This window comes from Rhinolophus sinicus, linkage group LG09 (genome assembly GCF_036562045.2).
Source record: "Rhinolophus sinicus isolate RSC01 linkage group LG09, ASM3656204v1, whole genome shotgun sequence".
Classification (NCBI taxonomy): domain Eukaryota; kingdom Metazoa; phylum Chordata; class Mammalia; order Chiroptera; family Rhinolophidae; genus Rhinolophus; species Rhinolophus sinicus.
Window position 1 is genome coordinate 102,884,883 of NC_133758.1, and position 25,907 is coordinate 102,910,789.

Consider the following 25,907-nt stretch of genomic DNA (forward strand, 5'->3'; position numbering starts at 1 on the left):
CATGCAAAGCAAGGATTTTTCAGCTGGTGCACCTTATTTGATTTTTCAAAGAACAGTATAAACAGCCTTCTCACAACTGAGTCTGGAAAGCAGACAAGGAAAGTTATAGCCTAAGCCTGGAGACACTTCAAAAGGAATGTCAATTCTATCTTCATTTATATCGGTTACTCATATGAGTTACTAAATACTGGAATATCCATTTGATGGATAGTCATTTAATGCTTAGCCACATAATGCATATTATATGGGACTAATCTTTAAACTAATTTAGGAAAAGAGGTTAAAAAAGGGATCATGTTAGCTTTCTAACTGGAATCACCCTGAAGTGGTACAAAGAGGTTTTCCACATTGGTTGTGTGTCTGTGAAGAGTGCTGTCCATTGACGTGGAGCAACCTGAAAAATTTTTTTTAATGAAATCTGAGCCACAGACAAAAACCAATGCTGAGTGTAATCTTTAGACATCCTCTGTAGACTCGGGGGAAATCTAGCTTGTGATACAGCTGCCTAAACCAATATCTCTCTATAGCAAGAAAAAATAATATATACATATATACTGAATATATATAATATGAATAATATACATACACAATGTAATTTACAAAACTGGGCTTTCTGACCTTCAGGGGGAGAAAAAATACATGACAAGGAAATTTTGCCGTTCTCATACCATGAATACTAAGGTCTTAACCATGTCTGTTTAATATTATTTACAGACACTAAAACACAAAATTCATGTTGTTTAGCCTCAGAATCATCTACCGGGTTTCTATTTTAAAGTATTAACAAGGCATGGACACTGTTTTGTATATGGTTAACCTAAACGCGTTAACTGTGCCTGTGTTTCATGTGGTTCTATTACTTTAGGAAGATGGGCTTACACAGAATCCCCCAAGGCCTGTAACTTGTCTTTGTGGTTCCTATCATAAACACAAACGGAGCCAGGACCACCAAGTGTTATCTCACACACCGACATTTTGACATTTTACTGCAAGATTTATGGCTGTAATAAACAATCTCAGTACCTTTTCTGATCCTTCCACAATCTCTCTGTGCAAACCATAGCATCATTCCATTGAATCAAATAATATTTTGGAAAGAAAACATTAAAAAAAAACACACCTCTTGCCTTTACATAAGATCCAAGACACCAAAGTAAAGCCAGGAAGAAACTAACTCAATTAATAAATAAACTGAAGTTTACCAGCAGCATCTCGCCCAAGAAAAAGATGGGATGCTCTGAAATGGAGCAGAGAGGGAGCAGAGCATGCTAATCTTCGCACACCAACTGGCTCTAGTCCTAAGCAGGGTGAAAGCGTTATCCTTTTCTTGGGAAACTGGTAAGCGCATTTGCTCATTTCCACGTGCAGTGATAACATATATTCCCAACAAAAGCTTTCTTAAAATCCCATTAAGTAAAATAACTTTTCATCATGTCCTCGAATCCCAGATGGAGAAGGAGAACGAAGAGAGTCCAAGGGAGAGGGAGGGCGAGAGGAAGGCAGTGTTTGCAGTCTAGTTTGAATCTGATTTGAATCATTTTGAATATATTTGGAACAGCCTTTCCTCTTGAATGCAACCCTGTCCCAAGTTTCAAAGTGACCGAACAGTGACACCGTGTGCATTTTGTTTCTTATTAATCTTACACATTGACAGTCTTTGTTAAATCACAAGGCGCGCCCTTCACCAGCCGACATTTTCATATTTGTTAGACGCGCTGACCTGAAGTTCACCTCGGCCTTGGACTTTGCGCTTCTAAAAGGTCTATACAGTGTCTTTTAGAGAGCAGGGTGCTTTGCCCAGGTCACTCCTTCTCAGGGAAAACCAACTTGGGGAAAGCAAAGGAAATGTAAACGTTATGGAATGTATTGACTGTATTTGTCCTTTGTTCTTTAGAGTGAGAGTCCCCCAGACTGATTGTTCTCTATCTGAAACACATCTCTGGAGCGCACACGGGAATGGCTGAATTTCAAAACGCCGATAGTGGTATTTGATGGCTTCTCCCCACCTACACTAGGCGTATGATTTTAGAGAAGCAATATTTTATCAGCCATTTGACCAATTAATTGTTTGGGGGTAATTTCCTTGTAGTAGTTTATAATTATGTACAGGACCCAGGCATAGGATTGAAATTTATATTCAGATTACACATGAATTTTAACTAGGCTTGTATGAGAGGCCTAAAGATCAAAATCTTCCAAATAAAAAAGTAAGTACTAAAAGCAGTAACTTCTGCAGGTACCTTTTACTGTAAAAACTAGCTAAGAGGTGTCTGTGATTATTGAAGCTAACATGTTTCTAAGGCATGGCACATTTTTAACCAATAATACAATAACAAATTTTTCTCTAAGAGAGAGACACATAATTGTCTTGGTAAGTAATAGAGGGGATTTCAGTTTTCTTCATTTTGCTAGCCCAGATGTGGTGAAGTGTTCACTGCTGTAACTGTAATCACCACAGTTGTTCCCTTTCTTCTATTTTCATCTGGCACACCCCCATATGGCTTCAAGCTCTTGGCCAGAGTGAAAACTTTACACATCGCACAGTGGAAGCAATCTGATTACTTCCATGAAGGCAGTGTTTAGGAAATATTTACCACTGAACGGAACTGGCACCAACAAATCCAATCAACCAGAATATATTGGGATGATCTTAAACATCCCTGCAAGAGTCAACATTCTGAGTAGTTGAATTAGCTTATCTCTAAAGTTAAACAGAAAAACCAGAAACAAATTTTCATCTTTCTCTGCTCTGCTTTCCTACAATGATTACTTAAAGATCAATACATAGAAAAGGGAACTGTGTTCTCCAGAAAATAGATTCTAATGGCATCAACACTTAACAGATAATTATATATATATACAATTATATATATATATATATATATATATATATATATATATATATATATATATATATGCTCTCCAGTTGCAACTCACACAGGAGGCATGGTTCCAGTCGGCTTCCTTAACACACTGTTTCCTTTCTTTTCTACTCTCCCACCCTTCCTCCTTAGCTTGCTTCCCCTTTCCTTAGCTTTTATTCCAAATATATTTTTAAATAATACTTTCTGGAGAATAGAAATCTGTCACAGTGGTCTGGCATTTGTGGATTCCACCTTCCTAGTTAAATGGCTTATTCTTTCCAGTTTATTCACTTATAGATTGTAGCATTTCTCTTACATTCAGTGTAGGGTTAACAATTAACCTAATGAAAAATTTCCAACTTCAGGAAATTTTCATGGTACCAAAAAGCATTTTCTCACTGATGGAGGGGTGGAGGAATCCTGTCCCTCTGAGGGGGCAGGTTTCCACTTCCTCCTTCCCCTTCCCAGCTCTAAAAACTCTTTGCATTTAAGTGGGTGGCAATTTCAGAAAAAAACATTGTGTTTGAAAATTGCAAAGAATACATTTTGCAAGAAGTGCCTGTGTTTACCCTTGTTCTCACATACTTTAGGGATCATTATATGTACTAAAAAGAAAACAACTGACCAATTAAAATCACCATTTTCAAATAAAGGAAGTTTCCTACCCATGCTCTTGCCTTTGAAGGGATGACAAACATTGGAAACTTCTACATTATTTCTTAAAGGTCCACTGATGAGTTTTGAGCTTTTTAATTTTGTGACAAACCCACAGACTCCTGGTTCTCCAACATCTAAGGTGCTGGTGTTTCAGTAATCTATGCCTATTTACCTGCTGCTATTCCCTCAGAGCGGGAGCGATAATTCAAGATGAAATACAGCATGTATTACTCTTGAAAAGAGGAATTTTCTATCCTTTTCTCCGTAATTGAGGTCATTCAACCACTAGGGTTCACCTGGAGTCCATACCGTGATACACGCGTCACTCCGAGCCATTTTATCTTTTGTGCTGATAGTCAAGATCGCAGCTCTAACATTGACATCAAACTCTGTCTGGGCAGATGACTAAGAGTGCTGCACAACGTAAACTTTTGACCCTCAACTTTTTGACCTGCAGTTGCAACTCACTAACCACAAAGATATACAAAGCTCTGCCTCTTCTTTCAGGGGAAGGGCCCCTCACAGGATTTCAGGGACACCCTACTTCTGCCATTGCCTTTTGGAATAAGAGGGTGCATTAGATATTTTTGTGTGTTCATGACTATTTCCTGTCAAATCAGCCTCCTACCTCTTTTTGTCAGCACTTAAAATAGGAATGGGATTATTTTGAAATAACTCGTCATTACATTTACAAGGAAAATGTGGCGTAGTATGGGGAACCTCACAAAAAGTGAAAGAAAAAAGAAGATGGGGAGAAAGCAGGTAATGGAAGTTGGAGACATTTTTTTCTTTATTTAAAAATAAAGACGCAGCCCTAATTGTGGGGCAAGCTGGCCCAGGCAGGCGAGTTGACTGTGAACTTGTACTAAAGCGTGCTCTGCTGGCGATTCCTAGGGTGTGCAGATTTATCTTCTCTGCATTTACTTAACCCGGCAGTGAACTGCGCGGGCGTCATTTGTTAGGCGATGACAGACTTCACCTCCAGCAAGGGCTGCTTCACAAAATCACAATAATTACCCAATAACCTTCATAACAAATATTATTATTGAAAAGACCGGTTTGTGGGGAGGGGACCTGGTGGGAGAAGGACAGCTTTCTTTGTGAAAAACACCAAACAAAACAAACCTAGGCAGATCTTCCAGTTCTGGGGTTTAGAATGGCAAGGACTGTGGCTCCCCACTCCTATATAGGCGGGAGCCTAGGTTGACCCCCTTAGCCCTGTCTGGAAGCCCCATTTATAGTTTTGTCATTGACTAGAAAGAAATTCAGCCTTAGAAGCCAGAGGGATGGAGCCCACACTGGTCTGCACTCTCCATGGTGGGCAAACCTCGGACAGACTCCCAAGCTTCGGCAGGGGAGAGGCTTTGAAGAGCATCTTTTAAGTTAAAAGGATTGTTTTCCTCTGTAATAGCCCATCTTTCAGGATGTAATTTGCTCTCCCCCTACTAATTGTTTGGATATAATACTCTTCACGTCTCAACAAATGAACATGACTCTGTTTCTGGTAGAAAATTCTGTCTTGCTCTCCCAGAGCCGCCAACAATGAAGCAGGGGAAAGAGCAGGAGAAAAGGAATCTTGGCATAATGTTGTGAAATTAGACCATGGAAACCCTAACAAACCCCTAAGTGAGTGTGACCAGAAGCTTCCTATTATATTTATAGTTCAGGAAATATTGTCTCTTCAGCTTGTAGAAACAAACCGGGCCCTGCACATTTCGGACACCTTCTCCTTTTACAAGCCGAGGAGCACAGACAGACACTTCTGCCACCGGCTGAGGCTGGATGTCTTCATAAAGCCCTCAATGACAGAGATTTTTTTTCTAAGTAAGTTCCTCTGCAAAAACAACCCAAAAGAACGCAGGAGAAGAAATAACTTACCTACAAAATGAGCAGAGAACCAGCCATGCTCTTGACTATGCTTCCTATGAAAATAGGAACCAAGAAAAAATCCCTCCAATAATTCTCACATAGGTCTGACTGAATGCTGTATTTTTTTTAGTCATTTAACTCCATGTGAGTTGGCCTACTCTTTACTCTCTAAAGTTTTATGAAGATTACAAGAGCCAGAAATAAGCAAGCTGACAATATTTATAGACTTTAGTTCTCCTAAATCATGGGAAGGATTCTCTATATTGTGATGCTGGATATGGGTCCAACAGCCTTTCTACCATTTCCACACCCCAGGGTGGGATGTGGCCACCGAGCTAGGGTGGCTGCTTCTTCCAGGCAAGTTACTCAAGTGAACCTGCCAGCAGCCCAATCACTCTTTTTTCTGCTACTAATTTTAGTCACCAAGAAATCACTCAAGCAAGATCACCAAATGAGCAACTAAAACAAAACCTTCACCCAGTACTTTCCAATAAAGAACTCAAAACTCTTAGCAGCAAAACAAAGACTCCAAGAATTCTCACAGACGCATAAAATCATAAAAGAGAACCCAAAGAGAGTTTCTATTCTGGCTCTCACTAAGATACAGACACATTCTCCTGAGTGTTGAAGTAGCAATGCTCACTTTAACAGGTTACACAAAATGAGTTCAGGGATTCGCCTTGCCACTCATTATTCAAGAGAAGTGGGACTTGTGGGAGGGTTTCGATTTTTCAAAAACTTCCCAGGTTTTGCTTTTTGGACCTCTGACTTTGGGGACATCTGTTGGACTTATGTTGAGTGGAAGTGGTCGCTGCACAATACAGTTGGTTGAAATTCAAAATTAATACTTTAAAGTTTTTCACTTTAAGCAGTTAAGTATATATCTTAACCAATTAGCACTTGCAGACAACTACCCAATTCCTAAGGAGAAAAAACATTGGGAGACACAAGATCCCATTTTTTGTTTCATTTCTGAGTTGGAGAATCTGACTTAATTCCTCAAATGGGGTAGGGGGAACTCTGGTGGGTCCCTTGTGGGTGCCCATCCAGAGAAAGACCCCAGGAAAGACTACAGCATCCCCAGCCACAGCTTTGCCACTGAAGAATGTGGGGGGTTGGGGCCAGAGGGGGTGACTGAGGCCAAGCTGGAATTGCACCCAGGAAAAATTCATTTCACCTTACCTCACCCGTTGGTGCAATATTGGGGACTGTTTTGGAAATCATAGATTATGTAAATTTCCTGGGATCAAACAGAAAGAGCAGCTAACAAAAGATAGGCGGAAATCTCCTAATGACAAACGACCGATTTCTTCCCTAAACTACCCTTTATGACGTGTCAGGGAAAACAATCTAATGGCTCTGGGGACTTTTAAGTTGGGCATTGAAGACACCTCGATTTCCCCCCAAACTTTAGGGCACAGTTTGGAAGAATTTCCCCTGCATGTTAAGAGGAAGTAAAATTCTCTCATCTTTAGTGTTATCTAGGGGGATGCCTGTGTTGCCTTTTGAGGGTCCTGTAGGTAGATGGTTTAATTCTACAAAGGAGGAGAGGAAAAGGAAAGAAGAGAGGGAGAAGAAAGGGAAGGCGGAAGAAAAGAAAGCGCTTTAACTCCTTTCATTTAGCCTGGGGATTCAAACACTAAAGTTAAATCCGGCCATAAAGTTTATTGCTTCAGACTCACAGGCGGGTGAGAACAGTCCCATCGAAATAAAACGAACGTGCAGGCCTGCAAGGTTCAGGGCCTGGTCTCGGGTGCGGGGGAGGGGGTGGTGAACCCTACCCCCAGGTGGGGACCGGAGGTCCCCAGCGTCCTTTGGGCGCTTGCGTCCTGGCTTCGGCCTAGCAACCTAGGGGCCCAGCCTGGAGGTGCGGCCCACGCCTCGCGGGCCTCTGCCACCCTCAAGTTCTCACCAGCCAGCCTGAAACTCTGCCCCGAAGGCAGCCGCCTCAATTCAGTGCTGCCAAAAGACCTAGGCCTGCGAAGACATATTGCCACAGCCCCGTAAGGAATCCCGCCAGAGCCCGCCTCGGCCCTGCCCGGGCCTTTCTTTCAAACTCCAAGCACTCCCAAACGCTGCGCGGTCCTCGGCGCCCGCGCCCCCGCGCCCCACAGTCTCCCAGCCCCCACCCCAGGGCTCCGCGACCCCGGAAGACCAGGGACCCGCCAGCTCGGGCATGGGGGGCGGCCCTGCCAAGTTTCCACACACTGGCTCATTCGCACACAAAATCATCTATTTGCACGCCGGCGAGAGCAGCGGAAGTCATTAACATCCGCGGTGGTGCAACAATTAAAGTTAGGCCTGGGGATGCAGCGCGGCTACAGGCGCTGTTCACCGTGATGTCTCGGCAGAGAAGGCTCCTGGCTCTGATCAGGGAGACAGAGGAAAAGTTTGCTCTCCCCTTTTGAATTCAGAGGCAACCTCTGAGTTATTGCACCAGAGAAATAGAAAAAGAAAGATCGAGGAAGAAAGTTTCCAGAGTACAAATAAACTTGAAAGCGCTCAGGAGGTGAACTTACCTTAACTCGAAGGGAGCCATTTTTCAGAGTTTTGAGAACTTGTGGTTTGGACACTTCTGGACCTAAAATTGACAATTTGAATGACCAGGCGGCACACGTAGCCTGCAAAAGAGTCAAATGGAGTCCAGCGTCAGTGAGATTATATGTTATGTGGTATATAATGTTGGATGTCAACTCCCCAAAACCATAAAACTTACTTTAATGGCCCCACGTGACGTTTTATAGCCAGTGAGCCGATCTGTCTGTGCTATGGATGATTTTACGATCTAATTCATAGACAAAACCCTATTCATTTGGCACCCAAATGTCATATAGCCGGAACTGGGGCTTATAAAGTTTACTGTTTTATAACTTTTAAAAGGAAAGACGGCATCAGTGTAAGCAGTCGGTAAATGTGCAAATCTCTAGTTGCGCTTTAGCTGCTCTGAGGAGTTTCCCAATCGAGCTAAGATGGGGTAAGTACCTTCCATTTGTAGCAAATTAATTGTAGCAAAAGAAGCCAACTGGGTTCAGGGTGAGGAGTGGGAAGGGGTGCCTGTGTCGGTTGGGGAAGAAGGTTTGGGGACCACAACTTGGCATAGCAACCTCTTCAAGTGGAGGCCCAGGATGGCCTTAGGAGAGAGGCAGCTTCTGTGTGGGCCCGGAGGGCTGCTAACAAAGCCCTGGGCTTTTCTTTCTTTCTCTCTCTTCCTTTTCTTTCTTTCTTTCTTTCTTTTTTTTTTTTTGTACTCAGCAAGTTAACTTGGTTTCCTCAGGGATGGGCAGGTTGGACTCAGGCTTTGGAACCACCTATATAGCTTTTCCACCTTCTGCACTGAACTTTCTGATGGGTCAGAGGTAGTTAGGCGGTGGGTCAGAGTGTTGGTCTGAGGTCTCCTTGCACAGGCAGGCTGCTCAGGTGGCCTCAGACTCACACACTCCCAGGACTGGACAAACAGACAGAAGAGCAGAAAGAGCAGCGCACTATTGGGCACAAACCAGACTAAGAGAACTTACAATAGAAAGTTTATTTTTTGTTTCCAGTCAGTATTTTTTTCCTTAAAAACAAATACAAAAAAAAAAAAAAAAAAAAAAAAAAAAAGCTGATCACAGTTTGCTTAAACAGCCAGACTTGGACAATATTTGTAACTTTGTTCACAAAAACATACATCACTGAAGCTGCGCTTATAAGAGCCACTTCCAGAGTTCGTGCAAAGGGTCCTACAAAGGCACGCAGGGACACACCGCTCGGAGTCACAGTTTTCGTCACAGAGTCACTAGTCACTACACGTCAAACAAGTTGTGTCTCATCAAGTCACCTCTACAACAGCATTAATTACACAAGGAATATAGGTAGTTTGAATAAAAATATCTTTAACAGCTTGGAGCTATTGAGACAGGAACACTTCCACTCACATGCAGTTAAACAACTGGAGTGCAACACACAACATTGGCACTAAACGAGGTCGAAGGGGGACTTTTTTGTGTGTTTTTTTTCTCTTTTCTTTTTTGTTATAGTTACTTCAAGTAACACAGCTTGCTTCATATAAATAAGTTAAAACATCTATTTTTTTTTCAAGACAAAGCCATTCAGGACAAAGAGATGAACAGAAAGCAGATCTACTTATACAGGCGCTATAATGGCAATAAACAGGCTCATGATTAAAAGATGAATTAGGGCAACGAGAACAGGGCTTCTTCACAGAAGGAACACAAGGGAGTTTCAGAAAGTCACCTTAGTACTGACACTACGCGGGATCCGCTAATACTGCTCAGTACTTTAAACGCTCAAATACTCAGGGGCGGAAGGCCCCTCCCGCCGCCGCCATGCTCATGCTTTTCAGCTTATTATCTTTTTTCCACTTCATTCTCCGGTTTTGGAACCAGATTTTAATTTGTCTTTCGGAGAGGCAAAGAGCATGTGCTATTTCAATCCTTCTTCGGCGGGTCAGGTAGCGGTTGAAGTGGAATTCCTTCTCCAGCTCCAGGGTCTGGTAGCGCGTGTAGGCCGTCCGGGCCCTTTTGCCTTCCGGGCCACCTATGTTGTCTGCAACAGAAAAGTCAGCGGTTTAGCTACCAACTCCTCAACCCCTGAATACCAAAAGTCCGCCCGCTGGACGAGCCAGGGTCCTGAGCGAGGAAGAGGGGAGAAAAGCTCAACAAGTCCTCGCTCCTCGCCTGCCCACCCCTCCCGAATTTCCTTCCCTCTTCCTTTCTAGAGAGAAAACAATACGATTTTGACTCTGGGAACAATCGGCCCATCCGAGGCTGGAGCCGCGTCCCGGAGAATCGCCTGGTTTTCCCTCACCCTTCTCTTGCCCTCTGGCCCTGCCCTAGGCTCCCCGAGGCGGGGTGCACAGCCCCCCGAGGCTGCCTACCGCTCAGAAACCCACCAAAGCAAGGCCCTTTTCTGAGCGTCCCAGTGGCCTCCAGGTCACCCTCCCTTAAAGTTCCAGCCTTGCGAGCCGCCTCCTGTTCCAGCCTGCACGCTTGGGGCGCCTGCTTTCTTTTTCTTCCCTTTCCTTTCCTGCTTTCCCTCCTGCCCCAAACTTCAGAATCCCGCCGGCTGTCGCCTGGATTATTCCCCCCCCCCAAGCCCCTTTTTGGGGACTCTAATTAGTAACGCTGTTTCCCCAGCGTAGCCCTCCTCATAAATTATCCGCCCTGACAAGCCCGATTCACGGTCCCTACTGCCATCCTCTACCTCTCTGCGCCCTGCTCGGCTGGCCTGACCCGGGAGCGCGTTCCGAGGCGCTGGGGTTCGACATGGTTTTTTTTTCCTTCTCCCCCCTTTCAACGTCTAAACTTGCCTGGCTATCCGCCCTTTCCCTCCACCCCCACTTGCGAGCGCTGGGCGCCGCAGAGAAGAGAAGGAGGAAGGAGGAAGGCAGGGAAGGAGACCCGCGGGGAGAGGCTCCAGAGGGCTGGAAGAGGCGAGACCAGGAGAGAGAGGGAGAGAGGGCGGTAAAGGAGAGAGGGGGACCGAGTGCCGCGCCCCCGCGGCCGCGTGGATTTAGGAAAAGGCTGGCTTTACCATGACTTATGTGCAGCTTGCGCATCCAGGGGTAGATCTGGGGTTGAGCAGGCGGCGCCGGGCTCGGCTCGCTCTGCGCGCTCGCCTGCTCGCTGCTGGCGGGGGCGTCCTCCTCGGTTCCGGACGCTGTGCCAACCCCCTCTCTGCTGTTGATGTGGGTGCTGCCGGCGTTGGCCGAGGCGCCGCTGGAGTTGCCCAGGGAGTTTTTCCCGCCGTGGTGGCTGTCGCTGCCGGGCGAGGGGGCCACCGCGGAGCAGGGCAGCGGGTCAGGCGGAGGCGAGTGCGTGGACGTGGCCGGCTGGCTGTACCTGGGCTCGGCGGGCGCCGTGCTGGCGCCGGCCGCGTAGCTGCGGGCGCGCTCCCCGGAGCCAAAGTGGCCGGAGCCCGAGCGGCCGACGCTGAGATCCATGCCATTGTAGCCGTAGCCGTACCTGCCGGAGTGCATGCTCGCCGAGTCCCTGAATTGCTCGCTCACGGAACTATGATCTCCATAATTATGCAACTGGTAGTCCGGGCCATTTGGATAGCGACCGCAAAATGAGTTTACAAAATAAGAGCTCATTTGTTTTTTGATATGTGTGCTTGATTTGTGGCTCGCGGTCGTTTGTGCGTCTATAGCACCCTTGCACAATTTATGATGAATTATGGAAATGACTGGGACATGTACTTGGTTCCCTCCTACGTAGGCACCCAAATATGGGGTACGACTTCGAATCACGTGCTTTTGTTGTCCAGTCGTAAATCCTGCCTGATGACCTCTAGAGGTAAACTCGTGCACTAATGGGGGAGTTGGGTGGAGGCAAGAGGGGTGGCGCGCGCGCCCCTGGCGCGTGCCCGCCGCCCGCCGCCGCCGTTCAGTCGGACTCGAGCGCCACCCGCTGGAGGCAAGGCGCATCGCTCCGCTTCCGACCCGGGGCTGCAAGGGCCGGGGTCGAATTGAGGTTACAGCCCATTATGGCAAAATTATTGCATTTCCCTCGCAGTTCCATTAGGATGTACCAATTGTGAGGCCGTCAGCTGCCGATCGCGTGCCCAGCGAGGATGCAGAGGACTGGGGGGAGATGGTGACTTGGATTTTATTTACAACAACTTTATTTCCCCGCTGTGTAGCCCCTCTTATTTTTGTGTCGAGTTTGGGGTCGGTTCTGCCCGTGGTGCCGGCAGCTCTGAAATTTGAAAATACAGATATCACCTTCGGGGAAGGGGGGAGGCCATTTAGCCAATTGGAGAAATAAATCCTGCCCACAGCAGCAGCTACAATTATGGCTCTGTTTTTGCGAGCGCATGAGGGGCAGTGTCCCTGCCGCTCTTAAATGACAGGCGTCTATTAAAGATAGCTTTTGTGTAGTGCTTCTCCGAGGCGAGGTCAAATTCCATATACTTTTATAACCAGGTTCGATTTTTCTTTCGTGTAAATATGGTTTTCATGTCGTTAGTTTGCTATTTGATTTGTTTTAAGTATCCAGCCTGGAGAATCTTCACCACTGGGTCCTTTTTCTCTAGTCACCCGGGCCCCAAGTCGGAGGGTTCTCTGTGAACCCAGCGAGTGGGCCAGGCTCCCCGCAGCCACAGAAGCCGCTTGGGGGCTGGGGATCCGTGGGCCGAGTTATTAGGGTCTTGCTTAAACCTCCAGGAGTAAAATGAGCGCGCTAATGGAAGCATTTCGTGGCAGTGCCTAGTATCTCCGTAGTTATTTTCCTGGGATCTGAAAGACGAAAGTAAACCACGAATATAGCCGAAAGGCATGGGGAGATCTTCCCGCTGGAGGCCCAGCGTCGCAGGCGCCCCTGGCACGTTTGGAAACCAGAACTCTTGCCGCTCCCATGGCCCTGGTCCCCTCCTGAGGTCCTGAAAGCTGCTGTGGTGGCAGCACCGGCACTGTCGGAGGCAAGGAGCGGGAATCCGGAGCCCGGATCCTTCGGGAGCCCAGTTGCTCCCGGGGATGTAAACTTCCACCCGCGCCCAGGTTGACTGGTCTCGGCTGAGGCTGCTTCTCTTCCACGGACGGTTGCGCGCAGGGCCGAAAGACTAAGGCTCTCTCAGGGCCCCCTTTGTTCCTCGCGCTTCTTCCTGTCTGGGGGCTGCCTCGGAGGCCACCGCAGTGCTGGGGCCCCAGCCTTTAGGCCCCTCTTTGCAGTGGCCGGAGTCGATTTGGTGGTGCCCTCCGGGACTTGATGGCTAGGAACCGAGGCCAAAACGCCCAGACACCAAAAGGGGCTCGGTCCCGGGGCTCTTTCCTTTTCAGCAACCCCGCGGCCCGAACTCAGGGGCGCATAGAGACGCATGTACAAGAGCCGGAGACGAATTTGGGGCGCGCCTTGGGATCCGGAACGGGCTTGGGCAGCCTTGGAGAGCCAGACTGTGGGTGCAGTGCGATTTGCTCCACCGCTGGGATTGGCTGTGTGTGTGGTGTTTTTCTTTCTTTTCTTTTTTTTTTCTCTCTTTCTTTCTTTCTTTCTTTTTTTTTTTTTTTTTTTGGTAAGAAATAAATACTCAGGCGTTTGCAAAGCTCCGGGCTCCCCTGAAGCTGCGTGAGCCCCACGGATGGGAGCAGGTGGGGAGAAAAGTTGGGGAGCAGGCAAAGGCAAGGGGGCGAAGCCAAGGGAGGTTGCAGCGCTGGCCTGGTCCCTGCCCAGGCGTCTACTCGCCCGCCTTTGCCTCAGCTTCCTCCCCGCTGGGCTGTGTGGAATTGATGAGTTTATTTTCCTTTTTCCACTTCATGCGGCGGTTCTGGAACCAGATCTTGATCTGGCGCTCGGTGAGGCAAAGCGCATTGGCGATCTCGATGCGGCGGCGCCGTGTCAAGTAGCGGTTGAAGTGGAATTCCTTCTCTAGCTCCAGCGTCTGGTAGCGAGTGTAGGTCTGGCGGCCTCGGCGCCCGTGACTCCCGTACACAGCACCTGCGGGCAGATATGGCCAGGCGCCAGTAAACCAGGATCGGGTAGCCAAACCAGTCAGCCCCGCACCCAGCGCCCCTGGGCCTCTGGACTGGAAACAACCCGCCTCCACTCCATCCTCTCCCACTACGTCTTGGGCCAAAAGTCGGCTGGATGGGAGAAGATTATTTCATACCACGCGAGATGTTTTCCACCTAAAACAACTTGGGGTGGGAAATTACTGTTTTTGAAAAATTTGCTCTGTAAGAAAGCATTACAAGCAAAAGAATATGATAAGCATTCTTAATTCGGGGTACTTAAGTCGTGTTTTTGTGGGAGTGTAGTGTGTGTGTGTGGGAGTGGTGGGTGTGGAACACTGTGTAGGCAGGCTAGACACTTTGAATTCACACACAGAGCTCTGTGAAGGTGCTACTGTGGCCAGCCATGTCAAGGCTCCACAACACACTTTTTGGAAAATTAAAATGGTCAGCCTTCTCAAATCTTTGTAAATCGCCCCCAATTGTATGGCCCTTTTGAGAAACGCAGAGCTCCCTTGAAAAAACAAGTGGATTTTAAAGCAAAATACCATACGTTTTAAAATCCGCATTAGGTTCTGTCCTGCTCCAAGGAGTCCCTGTGGAGTTTTTTTGAAACTGGGGGGGGGGGGCAAAGAGATGGAGCTATGGGCCATATGGGGTTCCTGGAAATGTAGGACTGTGAAGGGCTATCTGCTCTGGTGCCAAAGGGGCCCATGGGTGGAGGGATCCCCCAAGCTAGGTGTATGAGACTCAGGCAGGGCCTCAGAAGGAGGCAGAAGTTGGCTGTGAGTGAGCAGTTAAGTGGAAGGGGAGGAGGGGTGGGAGAAAAGAGAAAAAATACCGAGCCTTAGGATGTGGCCCTCCAAGGCTTTCGGGAGACCCTGGAAGAGGTCATATGAGGGCCTCTATGTATATGGGTTTCTGAAGGGCAGAAAGGAGAAGGGGTTGCAGGTGAAGGGGAGTTATCAGTGATGGGTGAGAAAGCCATCTCCGCTTGGGAACCTGAGCAGGGTGTTACCAGGGTGCAGTGTGGGCAGGTGCTCTGTCCCATCCATCCTAGCTTTCTCTTCAGGTTGCCCCTGTCACGGGGTCCCACATAGTATGGCAGTGACCCCCACACACTCCCCTAAGGTGTCACCTTACATGGACACTAGTGGCTTGCTTTCACTCTGCCACAGCTTGATTGCCCCATTGGGAATGGGTTGGGTTTTTTAAAATATCTCTTTTAAAAGCCAAATAAACTTTGTTCATTATTTCCTTCTGTGTTTCTATTGCCTCTGTCGACTTTCTCTGTCTCCTCCTTCCTTCTTTTCCTGCCTCCTTCCCCCTCTCCTTCCACTCTCTTTGGGGGGCTACAGGGAAATGCCTTACCCGCGCAGGAGTTCATCCGCTGCATCCAGGGGTAAACAGGACTCGTGTACTTCCGGTCGGTGCCTTCGTCATGGAGGGCTTTGCCCGGCACACTGCTGCTGTCGGGTTTGTACTGCTGCTCGGGAGAAAAGTGCAGGTAGTCCCCGGGGCCCCTCTGTTTGCCACTGCCCGAGGGCGAGGCGCCACTGAGGTCCTTATCAGAATAGAAACACGAGGCCCCGTACTCGTAGGACGCCCGGTTGCAGGCCAGGACCGAGTTGGATTGTTGGTAGAAACAAGGTGAGGTGTACGTCTTGTCCGGGAGGCTCGACGCCCCGTACGAGGCCGGGAAGGGCCTCAGCGCGTCATAGCCGGCCGGGTAGAGGGGCAGCTGGCCCAAGAAGTCCTGGCCGCTGGGCAGGCTCCCGGGGAAAGTGGGATTCACAAAATAGGAACTCATTTGCGCGCCCCACTGCAGGACTGTGATTTGTTGTGTATTAGTACATCTGGCTATAACTATTAGTAGTCATCGAACTGGTTTGTTTCTGGATGGCCGAACGCCAAAAGCGACAGCAGCAAATCGCACCAGCTGACGCGGCGGTGGCCAATGGGAGCGAGCGCCGGAGCCCGCTCCCCGGGGACCGCGGCGACCGAGGCAGCAAAGTTACAAACAGCCCCCAGCCCGCCTGCCCGCCGCCCGCCCGGCAGATTAATGGGCGCGCACAGCCGGCCCGCCCGGCTCCCTTTTCCGAACGCCAACCGCGGGCACTGCCGGGTCAGAGGCGTGCGGATCAGGCCCGGGTAGGGGTATTCGTGCCGCCGCCAGGCCCGCCAGGCCCGCCAGGCCCGCTCTTTCCTCCTCCCCTTTTTGCCTTGCTAGATTTTGCTGGTTTTCACCTCCAAACAGGAAACCTGACAGCCGCACGCATGGCGGGTGGTTGGGGGGGCGGTGACAAGAATGGCTTTACTCTGTGCGGCCTGTCCGCCCAGCAAGGCCCTGAGTTTGCCCCTCCCCCTGCACTCCCCTACCCTTGGGTGCGGGTTCCGGAGCCAGAGAAGGGCTCTGAGAAACCAGGCCTGAGCTTCCTTCTCCTTATTCCTGCGCCTTAGGAATCGGTGCATCCCCTCCTGTTCTCCTTCCCCACTCCCACCAGGGGCCTGGGCCTGCCAGCCACTGAGGGCGGAAGGCTCACCTGAAGCTGACCAGAACGCGGCCAAACGTAGTCTCTTCCGCCGCGGGTCCCCTCCTCCCACAAACAACACGTCTCCTTTGAGTCCCCACTCGCTCCCCTCCAATGGCCAGCGACTGCCTAGCCTCAAAGCACCCCCACAAGCTGTGCGCCCCCGTCTCGCGTTTGAACCCAGGAACCGAGAGGCCAGAAATCACTGGTTTCAACAAGAAAGGGACCTGCAGAAGAGTAGCCATGAGAATGAGCACCGAAGGCAGCGGTGCGACATGCTCCCCTTGCCCAGCGCCCCTGGAATCTCCCTCTGCCACCTGGACTGCTCAGAACTGAAAGATCCAGATGTGGAATCTCTGTTCTTATTCCAGAAGTGCAGGCGACCCAGGGTCCCTGGCCAAGCCGGGCACAGAGGCCAGCTCCGTTGGGCCCAAGGCTGAGGGATAATTGATGTGCTTGATTTTGGGGATCCCCACGCCCCACAGTGTCCTGGGGTGTGTCTTCTTTCCTGCCTTTCCTGGGACTGGTCCAGGGCCTGCCTCCCGCAGTCGCTCCAGAATGGGGACCAGTTGTCTGCTGGCTCCAGGAAATCGTCTGAATTGCTTTTACCGCAGTCCCAGGCCTGGCCTTTCCCAGACTGGACATAAAAAGCCTGTCCTGGGCTCCCCTCTGTTGGATGAGAGGTGTGCCTTCCAGAGAGTTGACTTTTACAGCGCATGGATCAATCTCATTTTGTAAAATGTGATATCTTTCCAATGGCATTTTTATGACTGTATTTGTTGGGCTTGTAAAACCCCTTGAATTAGTAGTTCTGTGGATGTTGAAGAAAGACTATTTATACGATTTGGTTGCATTTCTGAAGGGTGTTTATAAGATCTGTAAAACTCTGGCAAATACAGAGAATGGAGTTCAGGACTTGGGGGGTGGCAATGCCCCTCTAGGAATCCAGCAACAGCTTCCTTAATTTCTTGCTTGCTTTTCGATTTTTTCTCCTGTTCTCACTTCCCCCAAAGAGAAAAAAAAAAAGGGAAAGCACTGGGCTAAGGTCGGCCTCCTCAAAGCCTAGTGTGCACCCTTGAAAGCGGCTGTTGCCAACCTTCTGGGGACTGTGCCCAGAAACCTTGTGGTTGCACCCAATAAAACTAAGCCGGGAAAGTTTCTCCTTTGCATATATAATGAAAGACCTGGCAGGAGAGGATAGAATTTAATATTTCCCTTGTATTTCTTCACGGAAAGGATCTGATAGATGAAAATGAAACCTCAAGAGTCAAAAATTAAAAACGGAATTATTTTTTAAAGCTACGTTCCAAGAGTATCATGTTTGAGTTATTGTTTCTTAAACAAGACCATCAGATGACAGTGATTTCAAGCAAGTTATTATTATGTAAGATGAAAAAACACTTGGAGATATTGATAAATGTTTACATTTATAATTTCTGCTTCATTACTCCATGTCCCGCAGTTTTGGGGCTGGTGGCAGTTTACTACTGTTATTATTATTTGTTATGCTTTGACCTGGATTCTCGATCTAATAATGGTCCCAGCCAACAAGAGAATTTGATTTCTCAGCTAACAGCCAAAAACCATTATATTTCTAGCTTCTATGAGCACTAAGATGGAAAAAAATGATTAAATTGAAATATCTATGTTAGCCAAAACTGGTACATATGTTGGCAGCCGCCCAAATTTATTTCTCATATATATATATATATATATATATATATATATATATATATATATATATATATATATATATATGGAGAGACAGAGACAGAGACTGACTCAGGCAAGAATAGGAGCCCCAGACTGTGGAGAGAGCCTTTCCTGGGATGGTGAGAATGGCCACCAGGGCTCTCTCTTCGTCGTTAAAGCCACGCAGAAAGCACTTACCTTTCAGCTGCTCTTCAAGGGGGATGGGATGGCAAGCAGGGACCAACAATCCGCCTTTTCCCTGGGCTGCCCACTGAGCTCCTCGACTTTCGCCAGGCTGAATGGTGGCCTGCCGGTGTGGGGGAACCTTGAAGGCCATCTCAGCCGCCCGGATCTCTAGACCAGGCCAGAACCCACAGCATACAGGTGCGGCCTCTGCCTGTCACAGGCCCTCGCCTGGAACCAAAGCCCACCTTCCTTGCCATAGCCAATCCTCCTCAGAGCCAGACAGGCCTGCAGGCCTCAGGACTATGAGTGGTCTCTCTGATTTCAAAATCCCAAAGCGGCGCGTTCCTCGAACCAGCGTGCGCCCCCAGGGCGCCTTGGGACACGCAGTTTGGATAGAAGCAACCATGACGTGCCAGGCGGCCTGTGCAACCAGTCTCCATGGTGCTGGGGGGAAAGGGGGACACGAGTCTAGTCGGGCGTCCAGCTTCTGTCAGGTGGCCAAGGCGGGGGAGGTTCCGGGCCAGTCAGGCCCTGGGAGACCGCCCCTCAGGTCCTCCCTCGCCCCCCTCTCCTCGGCCTCCTCGGGAATCTCTGAGGGGCCCGCGCAGCAGTCGCGCCTGGCTGCACGACGCGGGGCTGCGGCTGGCGTCGGTCCCGGCGACCGCCACAGCGTGGCAGCAGCGAGCGCCCGGCGCGGTCGCAATAAATAATCTGCCCGCGGCAGCCGCAGTCAGGCCGCCCGCGGCCCTTCGATGCAAATACGCCGCTTTATCCGCCCTGAGCGCACCCAAAGCACCGGCGGGCGTCCCGAACCCCCACAGCCCCTTCTTAAATATCTAATTCACACCAAGGTATTGTCTTAAGGTGGGAAAACAACAACCAAAACCAAAAAAACAAACAAAAACAACTAGAGCACAGAACCTCAGGGCGGTTTCTGGCCGCTATCCCAGGAAGCTCCCGGGGCAAATCTGACCGAGAGACACCCGGGACAAACCGCGGTCTGTGCCACCGCGCGACATAAAGCCAACGTTCGCGGCCCCCTCCGCCCAGGCGGCTCCACAGTCCTCTTGCCGCTCCCGGAAGGTGGGCGCACGGTCGCCACCCCGCTGCGCCAAGGAGGGTGGGGGGGGTCCCCCTATCGCCCAGACTTGGTTTGCGTCCCCCTTCAACCTTAGCTTCGGGCCCCTGCCCCTCGCAATAACACCACTCCATCCTCTGCACCGAAACTTCCCGCCAAGCAACACCCAGCCAATTAACCCCATCCTCTCCTCCAACACAGAATTCCACCCGCGAACCTCTTCCCTCTCCTCCGCGCTTCTGACACCCTTCTCATCGGAAAATCGCGTGGAGGGAAGCAGGCGATCAGCAGAAGACTCTGGCTGAATTAGTAAGTTTTTGGTTTTTCCCCCTCGTTCTACCTTCCTCTCCGGAAACCAGTTCCCACGGAATAGAAGGTGCTGTGTTGATGCTATAAAACGCCTGTCGATTAATTAATTATTTCACTTTGCCCTCACCTCTTCCCACCTTCCCAGGTCGGAAACTATCCCCAATTCAGTCGAACCAATTGGGTCATGAATGAAAAAAAGAAAACAAATCCAAACCCGAGAGGCTGGCGGGAACGCAGGGTGCAGGGGCACTTCCTTTGGGGTTCAGGCAGGTCGCTGGAGAAGGGGAGAGAGACCTCAGTGCTCCTGCCCCGTGCCAGGGCGCTGTGCCACAGGAAGGCGGGTATTCTATGCCACGGGGAGGAGGGGAGTGTGTGTGTGTGTGTGTGTGTGTGTGTGGCTGTAGTGTGTGATGGGGGGGCGAATGTGAACGGGTTGAATGTGGGTGAAGAGAGTATACCCCTCTTCAAAGCCTCCCTGGGTGCCCTCTCCCACCGCCGCCGGCGCCGGCTTCCATCTCACCACCTTTGCTCCTGTCTCCCCACATGTCTCACCTTCAGATGGCGGCTCCCAGAAGCTCCTGCCCCTCTGACAGCTGTCGCTTGGGCAGCCCGGAGAGACGAATCGTCCTCCTTCCTGGTGCCAGAGGACGCAGGAAATTAGCCAGGTTGCGAGTTGCAAAGCGGCCGCCGCGGCGCCGGGAACTGAGCGCGCCCCACCTCCAGCGGGAGCGGCTGGGCCGGCCCGGCCCCGGGCCTCTTCTCGCTCGTCATCGCCGGACAAAGCGCAGCAGAGCCGGGCTGGAAGGCAGAGCTCCGAAGCAGGCAGGACCGAGCGGAGCAAAAGAATGCGGCTCTATTCTCGCAAGGGAAATTATAAAAAAGTTCATGTTCACGGTTTCCATCCACATGACCGACAGCGGCCAATGGAAGGGCCGAACAACTCATAAAGTTGTATTGCAAAGTTGTAAATTTTCATAAACAACAACGGATTTATGACCCTTTCCCCATCTCTAAGAGGAGGCAGCTCTTACACGGGCGCCATCTTACCACGGAGGCCGCCCCGACTTGGGGCCGCAGGTTTTACCGACCCAGTTGGGTCTTTTATTAAAAGAGCAATAAGAATAGGGCCCAGCCCAGGCAGGAGACTGGAGTCCAGGTCCTCGCCCGCCGAGCTCACGCTGTTCTGCGCTGTCCCCACCGCCCCTGGCCCCTTCCCCAACCCCTCATCTTTCCCGGCACCCAGACGCCCCTGCCGAGGCTTGCAGCCCGGGTCTGAGGCCCCTGTCCCTTCTCATACCCCTCAGCTGCAGTGGGGCGCCCTTGTTTGGCCTGAATGCGGGGTGAAGCGGCTGCGTCAGAGACCCCCGAAAAGCACCTCCTAGCCTGACGCCAGGTTCAGGGCTCATGGAGAATTCGGGATCAGTCGCAGAGTGATACCCCTTTGCAAGCCCACCCCATAACCTTCGAGGAAAGAGCGGATTTTGGATTCCGTCATGGAATTTATGGAGGGTTTTAGGGAGGTTCATAGAATACAATGTATCCATCGAAGATTCCGTTTTCAAGGGATTTGGAAGATGTTTGTCCGCACACACAAAAACCAGACAAAAAATTTCACACAGAGAAATACACACAATTATGGACACACAGAAACGCATACACTCAAGTATGGACACAGAAATACGTGCACTTATTTACACACAGAAACACGGTCACTCAATTACGGACACAGAAATACATACAATTATGGACTCGTGTAAAAATACACACAGACATATACAGAAATACACGTACAAAAAGAAGTACACAGATACCTATACAAATCCACACGTAAAAAATCCACACAAGAAGGGACTCAACACACATATACACGCAATTCAACACCCAGCACTGGGACTCTATTTGTCCTTCCACTTTTGCTTTTCTAAAGCCTCTTTGGGTACACACACAGAGCCGGGGCTTGCTCTCCAGCCATGCTCACCTTCTACCGCAGCCCCCCCCCCCCAAGCAGTCCACGTTTCTTTGTCACCAAGCATCTTTATTTTTCTGTTACATAAAACACAGTTAGCTGGGCAAGACTGGAAGCATACCTTCCTTTTCCTGGAACCCCAGGAGCTGAGAGGGACGAGGGGGACGCAGGACGACAGAGGAGATGAAGGGCACTGTGGAGGGCATTAGCTCTCCCCACCTGCTATAGAGTTAGCTCAAGACAACACACCATGCTACAAAGTCACCCCATTAACACATTCTTCCCAAGTCAAGACATTGCCCTACAAATGAGCTCCAAGACTATATAAATGACAAAAAAATCTTATTCAAATATACATTATTTGCTATTGTAGGAAAAGTCATTCAACATGGCTGGGCAGTAGGACACAGGGACCAGGAAGGGGCAGGGAGGCTGGGAGCATCTCTGCAGTCCTACTAAACAGAAGCTAACTCAGAGTTCTGCAGCTAGCTTAGGAATGCTCCCCTCCAGAAGTGGGGGATGGGCCTGAACTTGGGGTACCCAGGCCAGAGAGGGAGGGATTCTAGGTTGCAGCACTTAGAATGCTTTGGAATAAATAAATTATTCTTCAATTTAAATAGAAGCCAATGCCCTGGTCCCCAGACCCCAGCACCTTCTCAGTGCAGCCTCAGGAACCCCAAAGGCTGTCAGCCGCAAGCAGCAGGGGCCTGGCCTGGGAGGGGCCGGCACTAGGTAGCAGGTGAGCCAGTGAGCACAAAATAGGTAGTTTGGGACAAGTAGGTAGTACTGAGAGAGTCAGGTCCTTGACAGTATGGGGGAGGTGCTAGGTGCCTGCCAGTGTTGGGACACTTCTGGGCTTCCTGGGAGTGGAGGCCCGCTGGGGCTGGGCCCATAGGTAGTTTGGGAGTGCCTCTCCGAGGCCTGTGCTAGGTAGTATTTTAGCCTTGCCAACACAGAGCCAGCCGGCCTTGGGTTGAGGAGGGTGTCTGCAGGGGGTCCTCGGAGGCAGAGGGGATCCCCAAGGGGACCCGATCTAGGTGGCTGCTCAGTCCAGAAAAGTTGGGAGCTGGAGTGGGTAATGGGGTACAGGTTGGGGACTTTTTTTTTAAACATTTTATTTTTCCCACTTTTGTAAATAAAATCGTTGAGTCTCTAAAGACGCTTTCCCGAGTGTCTGGTGCAGCCAAGGGCCTGGCTAGGCGGCCCCTCATTCCTCTTCCTCGTCATCCTCTTCTTCCTCGTCGTCCTCCTCCTCGGCCTTGTCGGCAGCGGCGGCAGTGGCTGCAGCAGCCGGCACAGAGCCCTCGGGGGCTGCTGCGGGGGCCGGACCCTCGTCCTTATGCTCTTTCTTCCACTTCATGCGGCGATTCTGGAACCAGATCTTGATCTGGCGCTCAGTGAGACAGAGCGCATGGGCGATCTCGATGCGGCGGCGCCGTGTCAGGTAGCGGTTGAAGTGGAATTCCTTCTCCAGCTCCAGCGTCTGGTAGCGAGTGTAGGTCTGGCGGCCTCGCTTCCTGTCGGGCCCTGCAAGCAGACATATGGACACATGGACACAGGGACAGACAAGCCAACAAGGACATGACAGAACAGTGAATTAGCTAGGCCGCTGTCCCAGAGCTCGCACCTTCATCCCGGCCCTGACCCGGGATCGAGTCCCCCCTCCGCACCGCGCCCCAGAACTGAGCTGGGGGAGGAGCGGGAGTGGTAGGGGAAGACCCCAACTGCGGTGCCAGACGCGCAGGCAGTTCCATGAGGAGGGAAGGCGCAGAATCCCAACTTTACAACCGCCCTTTCCAGCCGGATAGGCTTTCACAATGTCCTGCTTCCCTCTGACAAAGAGAAATTGTAAATATAGAGTGTGGGCAAGTGGGAGACGCTGCGCTTTTGCCATTCAAAGACGAGCCGGCCGCTTCTCTGCCTGGCTAGGCAAGTGAGAGACTCTAGGGCGGCCAGCACCCCAGGGGCGCCTTCTCTCCCCAGCAGCCCGTGTCCCCACCCCCGGACCTTCCTAGGGCACTCCGACCCTCTGTTCCCGCTCCTGACACCCCCCCACACACATACACCTACCCCAGCCTTTAAATGGCCCCTGGCACAGGGGCGTGTGAGGGGCCCTGAAGGGTTAGGCTCTCCTTGCTTTTGAGAAAGAAAAGCCAGGCTGAAATGAAAAGGAGGAGGGAGGGAGAGAGAAGAAAGGGAGGGAGAAAGAGAGGGGGAATAGCGAACAAACAAACTTAATGTTAAAATTCCAAGGCAAATGGAGTTAAATAAATTTACGAGGATTGAACCCATTAATTGGGCCATAAAAAGTTTTATGAGCCTCATTTACATACAATGCTATGGGCTCTCCACGCTATGGCGCCTCGGCTCTAATTAAAACCAGAAAGGCAGCGCCGCCAGGAGTCAAGGGGCGGCCGGCTCGCAGCAGCCTGGCTCCCTGCTCCGCGCTCCCCAGCCCGGTTCTCCCCGCTCCCACTCGGCCGGCTCACCCGGCCCGCCTAGCGGTTGCGCCTACCTGAAGACCGCATCCAGGGATAGATGCGGAAATTGGCCTCGGCCGGACCGTGCAGCGCGCCTTCGTCCGCCTTGTCGCAGGCGCCTTTGGCGAGGTCACTGCAGAGCCCGGGGATGTTTTGGTCGTAGGAGGCGCAGGGCAGGTTGCCGTAGGCGTCGGCGCCTAGGCCGTAGCCCGACGCGAAGGGGCTCTGATAGAGGGGGCTGTTGACATTGTACAAGCCCGGTACGGTCGAAGCGAAGGCACCGGCTCCCGCCCCGTAGCCGCTTCTCTGCGAGTTGGGCGCAAAGGAGCAAGAAGTCGGCTCGGCATTTTGGAACAGAGAAGCCCCCGCCGTATATTTGCTAAAAAGCGCGTTCACATAATACGAAGAACTCATAATTTTGACCTGTGATTTGTTGTCCGGCAGCTTTCAGTGTCGGTTTTACGAGGTAGCGTGATATATGATAACATTACACCCCCAGATTTACACCAAACCCCATTTTCTTTTGGACGGAGCTCGCCGCAGCACGTGACCTCCCACATGACCGCCTCCGCCAATCTCAGCAGCCCTCACAGGTGGTCTCTCTCCGCGGGGCCGGCGGCAGCCTAGAATGGAAGGGGAAGAGGCTCAAATATGTAGCCAACGAATCTGCCCGCGCCCAGCCGGCCTGGCGTCCTGAGGGGAAAAAAGCACTCCAGGCTCGGTGGGAGCGCTTAGTCGGTTGGCAACCTGGACGCCTAGCCTGCAGAGGCCACCCGGGGGCGGCCGGGCACAGCCCGTTCTTGCTGATTATTGAACCCTGGACCAAGCCTGCGGGTCCCCCCTGCCCCTCTTCTGTCCACTGACCCAGCCCAGCGAGGGGCTCTACTCCCCCACGCAAGCCCCATGGTGACCGAGTGGGCAAGTCTTTGCCCTGGGTAAATCTCCTCCCACCCAAGTCCAGCGGGCGATAGGCCCACTTACTCCCATCCAGGAGGGAACCGGCGCAGCTTCGCTTCCAGCTGCAACGAGAACGCCACAGCAAACTGGAACCATGTGGTTCGAATAAAGTCAAGGTCTCCTGGCTTCCTTTCCTTAATCAGTCGCGCACTGTTTATCTGCCCTAAAGGAAGCAGTGAAATATTTATCTATTAATGAGCCTCATTTGCTAACAGATTTATTAACGTGGGATTCCCCTTCCTCCTGGACACCGCTGCCTCCTCAGGCTCTGCACTTTCGCTCCTGGGCACCTGACTGGCCTCCGGCAGCCTGAGAAATGGCTGGACACTCTTTTGTCCTTTCCACAACCCTTGCTTTTCCCTGGTCGAAGGGGAACCAAGTCTCTTTTCCTCAGCTTGAAGGAACCTCAGGCCCTGCACCTTTCCAGGTATCCCTGGCACCCTGAGGTTTCTAGTAGATTTTACTTGGACCACCTCTGGGCCTCTGCAGCAACTCATGGGACTGAGGGCAGGGGAGCAAACTGGCTTTAGAGCCAATTGGGAGAGCAGGGAGGCCCCAGGTGCCTGGGGACTGCAGCACACTATAGATCTCCATTTCTTTTGGAGACCCCAAGGACAAATAGGGAGACCCGTCTCAAAACGCCACCCAGCTCTTGCGGCTTCACCTTTCCAAAGACAATCTCGCAGAGAGTGGAGCGCACTGTGGTCTCACTGCCTCCCATCCAGGCCCCCAACTGGTGGAGCTTACCTTCCTAAGCCTCCAAACACTGCGCAGGGTTGGAACAGCCAAAGCCCCTGCCGCCCACCGCTCCCCGGAGGGTGGTGGGGCAAAGCTTTCCCCTAAATGCCTCATAAACTGCCCAGGCCACTCTA

The 25,907-nt window shown here is 50.8% G+C and overlaps 4 protein-coding genes across 7 annotated transcripts in view; all 4 read right to left on the minus strand.

Annotated features, from left to right (window-relative positions):
• The window catches only part of HOXA3 (homeobox A3), a 45,487-nt gene extending 24,867 nt beyond the window's left edge, over positions 1 to 20,620 (minus strand). For all 4 annotated transcript variants that reach the window (XM_074340904.1, XM_074340906.1, XM_074340903.1 and 1 more), the window contains exons 1-2: positions 20,185 to 20,620; positions 7,910 to 8,011 (exon numbers count right to left, since the gene is read on the minus strand). The gene's annotated coding sequence lies outside the window, so the exon portion shown is untranslated. The remainder of the gene's footprint in view (positions 1 to 7,909; positions 8,012 to 20,184) is intronic.
• Positions 8,963 to 13,333, minus strand: HOXA5 (homeobox A5). The gene is made up of 2 exons (XM_019726148.2): positions 10,923 to 13,333; positions 8,963 to 9,935 (listed from the first exon to the last, which is right to left on the minus strand). Exons 1-2 carry the CDS (start codon positions 11,815 to 11,817, stop codon positions 9,685 to 9,687), a joined length of 1,146 nt encoding a protein of 381 aa, XP_019581707.1. The 5' UTR covers positions 11,818 to 13,333; the 3' UTR covers positions 8,963 to 9,684.
• On the minus strand, positions 13,524 to 18,037 carry HOXA6 (homeobox A6). The gene is made up of 2 exons (XM_019726150.2): positions 15,208 to 18,037; positions 13,524 to 13,822 (listed from the first exon to the last, which is right to left on the minus strand). The coding sequence occupies exons 1-2, from the start codon at positions 15,644 to 15,646 to the stop codon at positions 13,563 to 13,565; spliced, it is 699 nt and encodes a 232-aa protein (XP_019581709.2). The 5' UTR covers positions 15,647 to 18,037; the 3' UTR covers positions 13,524 to 13,562.
• Positions 20,621 to 21,923: 1,303 nt separating the features above from the next.
• On the minus strand, positions 21,924 to 25,198 carry HOXA7 (homeobox A7). Its single transcript, XM_019726151.2, has 3 exons — positions 25,060 to 25,198; positions 24,114 to 24,701; positions 21,924 to 23,125 (listed from the first exon to the last, which is right to left on the minus strand). The coding sequence occupies exons 2-3, from the start codon at positions 24,490 to 24,492 to the stop codon at positions 22,806 to 22,808; spliced, it is 699 nt and encodes a 232-aa protein (XP_019581710.1). The 5' UTR covers positions 24,493 to 24,701; positions 25,060 to 25,198; the 3' UTR covers positions 21,924 to 22,805.
• Between the last annotated feature and the right edge of the window lie 709 nt (positions 25,199 to 25,907).